At 37.5% G+C, this 9,396-nt stretch overlaps 1 gene segment (V, D, J or C); it reads left to right on the plus strand.

The window, feature by feature from the left end:
• Positions 1 to 7,975: 7,975 nt before the first annotated feature.
• LOC116738150 lies at positions 7,976 to 8,592 on the plus strand. The segment is given in 2 exon segments: positions 7,976 to 8,116; positions 8,240 to 8,592. Coding segments are annotated over 2 exon segments (468 nt in total).
• The last annotated feature ends 804 nt before the right edge of the window (positions 8,593 to 9,396 follow it).

A 9,396-nucleotide genomic window follows, 5' to 3' on the forward strand; every position in this document is an offset into this window, starting at 1 on the left:
CTCTGTCTCTCTCTGTTCCAAAAATAAATAAACGTTGAAAAAAAAAATTTAAATAAAAAAAAATATTTTTCTCTAATTTTTATTACTATATTTTTTACTTTTGTGTAAGTTTTTTTCAAATTTTTACTTCCATCATTCTATTTTAGTCTACTTCAGTGTATTCACCTTTTCAAATTTTCAAACAATTTCCTTTTTTTCTTTTTCTTTTTGCTCTTTTTCATTTCTTTTCTTTTTCTTGAATGCAGAAAGAGAAAAATTTCATTTATACTTTCAATTTCTATTAAAATATTTTTATTTAATTTTTATTACTGTATTTTTTGTTTAATGTAAATTTTTTCAAATTCTGTTTTACTTCCATCATTTTATTTTAGTCTACTACAGTGTATTCACTTTTTCAAATTTTCAAATGATTTCTTTTTTTAATATTTTTTCTCTTTTTCATTTCTTTTCTTTTTTCTTAAATACAGAAAAGGAAAAATTCATATTTATTTTTAATTTTTATTAAAATATTTTTCTTTAATTTTTTCTACTATATTCTTTACTTTTGTGTATATTTTTTCAAATTCTATTTACCCCCATCATCTCATTTTAGTCTACTTCAATGTATTCATTTTTCAAATTCTCAAATGATTTCCTTTTTTTCTCCCCCCCCTTTTTTTTCCTCTAATCTCTCAAACCACTTTCAACACCCAGACCAAAACACACCTAGGATCTAGCATCATTTATTCGACTTGTGTGTGTGTGTGTGTTTAATTTTTAATTTTAATATTTTAAAATTTTTAATTTTCTTTTTAATTTCAATTTTTCTTCCTCATTAATTCCTTTTCTCCCTTCAAAATTACAAAACGAAGGATTTCACCCCAAAAGAAAGAGCACGAAGAAACGACAGTCAGGGATTTAACCAACACAGATAGAAGCAAGATGTCTGAACCAAAATTTAGAATCATGATAATAAGAATACTAGCTGAAGTTGAAAATAGATTAGAACCCCTTTCTTCAGAGATAAAAGAAGTAAAAAATAGCCAGAATGAAATTAAAAATGCTATAACTGGGATGCAATCAGGATGGATGCTGTGGTGGCAAGGATGGATGAGGCACAACAGAGAATCAGTGATATAGAGAACAAACTTATAGAGAATAATGAAGCAGAAAAAAAAGAGGTAGATGAAGGCAAAAGAGCATGATTTAAGTATTAGAGAAACCAGTGACTCATTAAAAAGGAACAACATCACAATCATAGGGGTCCCAGAAGAGAAAGAGAGAGAAATAGGTATAGAAGGGTTATGTGAGCAAATCATAGTGGAAAACTTTCCTAACCTGAGGAAAGACACAGACATCAAAATCCAGGAAGCACAGAGGACGCCCATTAGATTCAACAAAAACCGGCCACCAACAAGGCATATCATAGTCAAATTCACAAAATACTCAGGCAAGGAGAGAGTCATGAAAGCAGCAAGGGAAAAAAAAGTCCCTAACCTACAAGGGAAGACAAATAAGGTTCAGCAGACCTATCCACAGAAACTTGGCAGGCCAGAAAGGAGTGGCAGGATATATACAATGTGCTGAATCAGAAAAAAATGCAGCCACGAATTCTTTATCCAACAAGGCTGTCATTCAAAATAGAAGGAGAGATAAAACGTTTCCTGGACAAACATAAATTAAAGGAGTTTGTGACCACTAAACGAGCCCTGCAAGAAATTTTAAGAGGGACTCTCTGAGGGGAGAAAAGATAAAAAAAAAAAAAAAAAGACCAAAAGCAACAAAGACTAGAAAGGACCAGAGAACACCACCAGAAACTCCAACTCTACAAGCAACATAATGGTAATAAATTCATATCTTTTAGTACTTGCTCTAAACATCAATGGACTCAACAATCGAATCAAAAGGCACAGGGTAACAGAGTGGATAAGAAAACACGATCCATCAATATGCTGTTTACAAGAGACCCACTTTAGACCTAAAGACACCTTCAGATTGAAAATAAGGGAATGGGAACCATCTATCATGCTAATAGTCAACAAAAGAAAGCCAGAGAAGCCATACTTATATCGCACAATCTAGACTTTAAAATAAAGACTGTATCAAGAGATGTAGAAGGGCATTATATCATAATCAAGGGGTCTACCCACCAAGAAGACCTAATAATTGTAAATATTTATGCTCCAATGTGAGAGCACCCAAATATATAAAGTCGATTAATCACAAACATAAAGAAACTCCTTAATAGTAGTACCATAATAGTAGGAGACTTCAACACCCTACTCACAACAATGGACAGATAATCTAATAAAAAATCAACAAGGAAACGATGGCTTTGAATGACACATTGGATCAGATGGACTTAACAGATATATTCAGAACATTTCAACCTAAAGCAGCAGAATGTACATTCTTCTCCAGTGCACATGGAATGTTCTCCAGATTAGACCATATACTAGGACACAAATCAGCCCTAAGTAAGTACAAAAAGATCAAGATCATACATACATATTTTCAGACCACAATGCTATGAAACTCGAAATCAACCACAAGAAAAATTTGGAAAGGAAACAAATACTTGGAGACTGAAGAACATCCTGCTAAAGAATGAATGGGCTAACCAAGCTGTTAAAGAGAAAATTAAAAAGCATACGGAAGTCAATGAAAATGATAACACCACAACTCAAAACCTCTGGGATGCAGCAAAGGTAGTCATAAGAGGAAAGTATACAGCAATCCAGGCCTTCCTAAAGAAGGAAGAAAGATCTCAGATACACAACCCCACCTTACACCTTAAGGAGCTGGAAAAAGAACAGCAAATAAAACCCAAAACCAGCAGAAGACAGGAAAAAATAAAGATTAGAGCAGAAATTAATGCTATTGAAACAAAAAAAAAAAAAACAAAAAAAAACCCAAAAACCCAGTAGAACAGATCAATGAAACCAGAAGCTGGTTCTTGGAAAGAATTAACAAAATTGATAAACCACTACCAGTTTGGTCAAGAAGAAAAAGAAAAGACCCAAATAAAATCAAGAATGAAAGAGGACTGATCACAACCAACACAACAGAAACAAAAACAATAATAAGAGAATATTACGAGCAATTATATGCCAATAAAACGGGCAATCTGGAAGAAATGGACAAATTCCAAGAAACATATACACTACCAAAACTGAAACAGGAAGAAATAGAAAATTTAAACAGACCCATAACCAGTAAAGAAATAAAATTAGTAATCAAAAATCTCCGAAAAAACGAGTCCAGGGCCAGATGGCTTTCCAGGGGAATTCTACCAAACATTTAAGGAAGAGTTAACACCTATTCTCTTGAAGCTGTTCCAAAAAATAGAAATGGAAGGAAAGCTTCCAAACTCTTTCTGTGAAGCCAGCATTACCTTGATTCCAAAACCAGACAGAGACCCCACTAAAAAGGAGAACCATAGACCAATTTCCCTGATGAACATGGATGCAAAAATCCTCAACAAGATATTAGCCAACCGGATCCAACAATACATTAAAAAAATTATTCACCACGACCAAGCGGGATTTATACCTGGGATGCAGGGCTGGTTCAATATCCGCAAAACAATTAATATGATTCATCACATGAATAAGAGAAAGGACAAGAACCACCTGATCCTCTCAATAGATGCAGAAAAAGCATTTGACAAAATACAGAATCCTTTCTTGATAAAACCCTCAAGAAAGTAGGGATACAAGGAGCATACCTCAAGATCATAAAAGCAGTATATGAACAACCCAATGCTAATATCATCCTCAATGGGGAAAAACTGAGAGCTTTCCCCCTAAGGTCAGGAACAAGACAGGGATGTCCACTCTTGCCACTGTTACTCAACATAGTATTGGAAGTCTTAGCCTCTGCAATCAGACAACACAAAGAAATAAAAGGCATCCAGATCAGTGAGGAAGAGGTCAAACTTTCACTCTTTGCAGATGTCATGATATGCTACATGGATAACCCTAAAGATTCCACTGAAAAACTGCTAGAATTGATTCATGAATTCAGCAAAGTTGGAGGATATAAAATCAATGCACAGAAATTGGTGGCATTCCTATACATCAACAATGAAGCGAAAGAAAGAGAAATCAAGGAATCGATCCCATTTACAGTTGCACAAACAACCATAAAATACCTAGGAATAAATCTAACCAAAGAAGTGAAATATCTATACACTGAAAAGTATAGAAAGCTGATGAAAGAAATTGAAGAAGACACAAAGAAATGGAAAAGGATTCCATGCTCCTGGATAGGAAGAACAAATATTGTTAAAATGTCGATACTACCCAAAGCAATCTACACATTCAATGCAATCCTATCAAAATAACACCAGCATTCTTCACAGAACTAGAACAAATAATCCTAAAATTTGCATGGAACCAAAAAAGATCCCAAATAGCCAAAGCAATCTTGAAAAAGAAAACCAAAGCGGGAGGCATCACAATCCCAGAATTCAAGCTATACTACAAAGTTGTAATCATCAAGACAGTATGGTACAGGCACAAGAACAGACACTCAGATCAATGGAACAGAACAGAGAACCCAGAAATTGACCTGCAAACATATGGCCAACCAATCTTTGACAAAGCAGGAAAGAATATCCAATGGAATAAATACAGTCTCTTCAGCCTGGTGTGGGAAAACTGGACAGTGACATGCAGAAGAATGAGCCTGGACCACTTTCTTACACCAGACACAAAAATAAACTCAAAATGGATGAAAGACCTAAATGTAAGACAGGAAACCATCAAAATCCTCGAGGAGAAAGCAGGCAAAAACCTCTTTGACCTTGGCCACAGCAAGTTGTTATTCAACATGTCTCCCGAGGCAAGGGAAACAAAAGCAAAAATGAATTACTGGGACCTCATCAAAATAAAAAGCTTCTGCACAGTGAAGGAAACAATCAGCAAAACTAAAAGGCAACCGACAGAATGGGAGAAGACATTTGCAAACGACATATCCGATAAAGGGTTGGTATCCAAAATCTATAAAGAACTTATCAAACTCAACACCCAAAAAACAAATAATCCAGTGAAGAAATTGGCAAAAGACATGAATAGATACTTCTACAAAGAAGACATCCAGATGGCCAACCGACACATGAAAAAATGCTCCACATCACTCATCATCAGGGAAATACAAATCAAAACCACAATAAGACGCCACTTTACACCTGTCAGAATGGCTAACATTAACAGCTCAGGCAACAACAGATGTTGACGAGGATATGGAGAAAGAGGATCTCTTTTGCATTGTTGGTGGGAAGGCAAGCTAGTGCAGCCACTCTGGAAAACAGTATGGAGGTTCCTCAAAAAAACTAAAAATAGAACTACCCTATAACCCAGCAATTGCACTACTAGGCATTTATCCACAGGATACAGGTGTGCTGTTTAAAAGGGACACTCCCTTGTTTACAGCAGCACTATCAACAAAAGCCAAAGTACGGAAAGAGCCCAAATGTCCATCGATGGAGGAATGGCTAAAGAAGATGTGGTATATATATACAATGGAGTACTACTCGGCAATCAAATGAATGAAATCTTGCCATTTGCAACTACATGGATGGAACTGGAGGGTATTATGCTAAGTAAAATTAGTCAGTCAGAGAAAGACAAAAATCATATGACTTCCCTCATATGAAGACTTTAAGAGACAAAACAGATGAACATAAGGGAAGGGAAACAAAAATAATATAAAAACAGGGAGGGAGACAAACAGAAGTGACTCATAAATATGGAGAACAAACTGAAGGTTACTGAAGGGGTTGTGGGAGGGGGGATGGGCTAAATGGGTCAGGGGCATTAAGGAATTTCCTCCTGAAATCATTGTTGCACTATATGCTAACCAATTTGGATATAAATTTTTAAAAATAAAATATAAAATTAAAAAAAAATCTTTTACACAAATGTTCATAGCAGCTTTATTTGTAATAGCCCCACTGGGGCTAATCTTATGGTCATCAGCAGGTGAATAGACAAATTGTTTTATAGGCCTATGATGGGATACTACATAGCAACAAAAAGCAACAAACTCTTGATAATTATAACCATGGGAGAATCTCAAGATAATTATGCTGAGAAGAAGCCAGACAAAAGAGTACATGTGATTCCATCATACAAAATTATAAAAGATGCCAACTAATTCATGACAGAAGTGTTGCCTGGAGGCAGGAGGGAGAGGGTTGAAAGGATTACAAAGGTTCATGAGGCAACTTTTGAGGTGATGCATATGTTCAGTACCTCAATTGTGGTCATGACTTCACAAATACATACGTTTGCCAAATCTTATAGAATTGTTTACTTTAAATTTGTACAGTTTATTTTTATGAAAATTACACCTTAATAAAGCCATAAAGATGCAAATGTACTATGTATCTTCCCTCCATGTTGTGCAAGTCTTCTTGTGTGACCCCAAATACAAAATATTTCTCCTGTAGGTTTTCATTGGCCTAAAACTATGTTTTTTTAAAAAGTTATGGATGATGGCTTTCTGAATCCATGTGGTATACTGCTTATTTTGAAGCCAGCATCATCCCAACCTATCTGGCAATCTTCCTCTATATCTGAAGAGAGGAATTAATGCTGCTTGTCCTGAACCCCTTCTAGCAGAGTTTTGAGGCACGTTCTGACAATGTGATTTGGAAGGTGGAGGAGAAGAAAAGGGATGTGTGAACACAAAAAGTATCCAGGCCTGAATTTCTTACTTCCCTCTGCATCTGGGAAAACATTCCCATGTAGTCTCTGGACTCATGAAGCTCCTTGATGTGAATCCGTGGAGAGTGGCCTCCAGAGAACAGCCTGAGCTAAGCTTCTGTCTATGTGTCTAGAGATAAAAGTTTACAGAGTTACAGATGTGTCCATCTACAAAACTTTATCCTGATAATCCTGATTCCTTACCTTGTGGGGAAAAAATATTTGATTAAAGTTTGCCAACAAAATGTGACAAATAGATGGTATTAGAAACCATCCTTGGGGCACCTGCATGGCTCAGTTGGTTGAGCCTCTGACTCTTGATTTCAGTTCAGGTTGTGATCCCAGGGTTGTGGAATCGAGTCTCATATCAGAGTCTGCTTAAGATTCTCTTTCTCTACTTCTGCCCCTCTCCCCCACTCACACACTCTCTCTAAAATAATAATAGAAAAGCATCCTTCAGGTTAAACCCTCTTAAGAGTATAGAGTTAGTATTTGTTGCCTAATTCACATAAAAGAGTCACCTTACACATATAAGAGTCAACAAAACAGTGAGGGAATAAGAATCTCAGAGCATTCTGTAGGGATTCAACAACTTCATTTATGATGTTTCTTCTGTGTAGAACTCTTATTTTTCACTTTTTAATGATTTAGAAAATCAATTATATTTGACTACTAAAATATTTGACTATAAAATAGTGTGACTTTTCTTTTGAAAAACTTTTATTGAAAAGATAGTATTCCTTACATTGGTAATATTTTAGGACCAAGTAAACACTGTGTTTTAATTAAACTCCACATGTTAATTATTTTTGTTTAAGAAATATTCAGTAAGTGCTTAAAAAAGAACAGTCAGTGTTCTAAATATTGGGGTACATTGCTGAAAAACACAGAATCACTCAGTAACTTCACTTCTTATTACTTTCTCTGTATTCAACCCCAACTATTTTCTGGGAGTCAGTAGATATTAGACTGGCTCACAATGGATACGTGAAAGCATAAAGTACTGTATTTAATGCTTTAGAGACTGTTATCCTCTCAGCTACAGAAACGTGCTGGGATGTTCTGTTAAAGAACTTCCACATCAGGTAGTGTCCTAAGAAGAAAGTAGACCTGAGAGGTCAGGATTGCTGCTGTTCATATTTCCAAGTGCCACCTGAAGACTGACATGCGCCTCAAAAAGTCAGGGACAAAGACATCTTGCTGACTCTGGGAGGACTCTGGCCACCATGCATCCCGTTTCAGTCCCCGTCCAGCAGGGGGTGCAGCTTCCTAACACAAACACCTTTCCTGAGAAATGTGGGCTTCCACTGATCATTGCTCTGTCTCTCCAATGCTTCTTCCTGCTAAGAATGAAGCACATTATCTAGGTGACACTCTAGAGATGAACTCTTCTCCAGGCTTCGTGACTGTGGTACTCTTGATGCTTGGTAAGTAAAATGCCTCTTAGTATTTGGATTGTTTCATCTATTGTGACAGCAAAACCTATAACTATAATTTTATCCAGGAGATTTGTGCCCAAGGTAACACAGGTCTCTTTTCTTTTTCCCCAGGACGAACCCATGGAGACTCAGTGACCCAGATGGAAGGCCCAGTGACCATTCCTGAAAGGAAGTCCTTGACTATAAACTGTACTTATTCAACAACATGGACCCCCACTCTGTTCTGGTATGTCCAATATCCCAGAGAAAGTCCACAGCTCCTCCTGAAAGCCTTGAGGGACAAGGAGACGGGAAGTCACAAAGGTTTTGAAGCCACCTATGACAGCAAATCCAAATCCTTCCACTTGGAGAAGTCCTCAGTGCAAGCGTCAGATTCGGCTGTGTACTACTGTGCTGCGAGTGACACAGTGACAGGGACTGCAGGGGGAGCTGAGCACAAACTCTGAGCAGAACAGGGGCCCAGATGCTGAATGTCTCTGACCTACTCTGGTTCCAGCACAGTGTATGATGGTTTGCCCCTCAGTGTCTGCTTGATACACAAGTCATACAAATGGCTAGAGCATGGGAACCAGAAGGAACATTCCCCAAACCCAGCTGTTCATTAGTGCAATGAGAAATTCCAGTAGTTCCTCAGTCAGGACCTAAGTAATTTCAAGCTGAAACCACATAACATTGAAGTGGTGTCTTGCTCACCCTGCAGTGAAAGTCCAGCCCCACAAGCTGCTGAGGCCCCCCCTGGTGGGTATTGCTGTGTCCAATGACACACTGAGAGAGCCAGGGTGTGCCCGAGAAGGTGGTGTCCGTCCCATGTCTTCCTGACAGAGGATGGGCAGGAGAGGTGATGGGAGAGCTGCAGCCCAAAACCAGGTTTGAATAGAGAAAGAAGGGGAGGGAAGAAAGGAGGGGAACATATGTAAGTGAGCAATGAAAAGAGAGACACAGGATCTTTGTCCTGGTTTCTTTTCTAGTAAGACAGATGGTAGACACAGGCTGATATTCAAAATGAAGGGAGGGGGCAGACACATAATTGAGGAAATGATGCACCTAAATCATGACCTGTGTCCTTCCTTTTATTCTTGGCCAATACGCAGATCTGTTGGCTCTCTAACAAGAAGGCCTTGAGTGAGGGGTGGTTTTGTAGGGCCAATGAAAGATGCAGCATACATATTCCTCTCTGTACCCTTTGAAGCCCTATTAAAAAGCGAGTAAAGAGATTTTGAAATATATAAACCCCAAAGAGAATGGAAAAAGCAGATGACAGCAGATAG

Source organism: Lynx canadensis, chromosome B3 (assembly GCF_007474595.2).
Source record: "Lynx canadensis isolate LIC74 chromosome B3, mLynCan4.pri.v2, whole genome shotgun sequence".
Lineage (NCBI taxonomy): Eukaryota > Metazoa > Chordata > Mammalia > Carnivora > Felidae > Lynx > Lynx canadensis.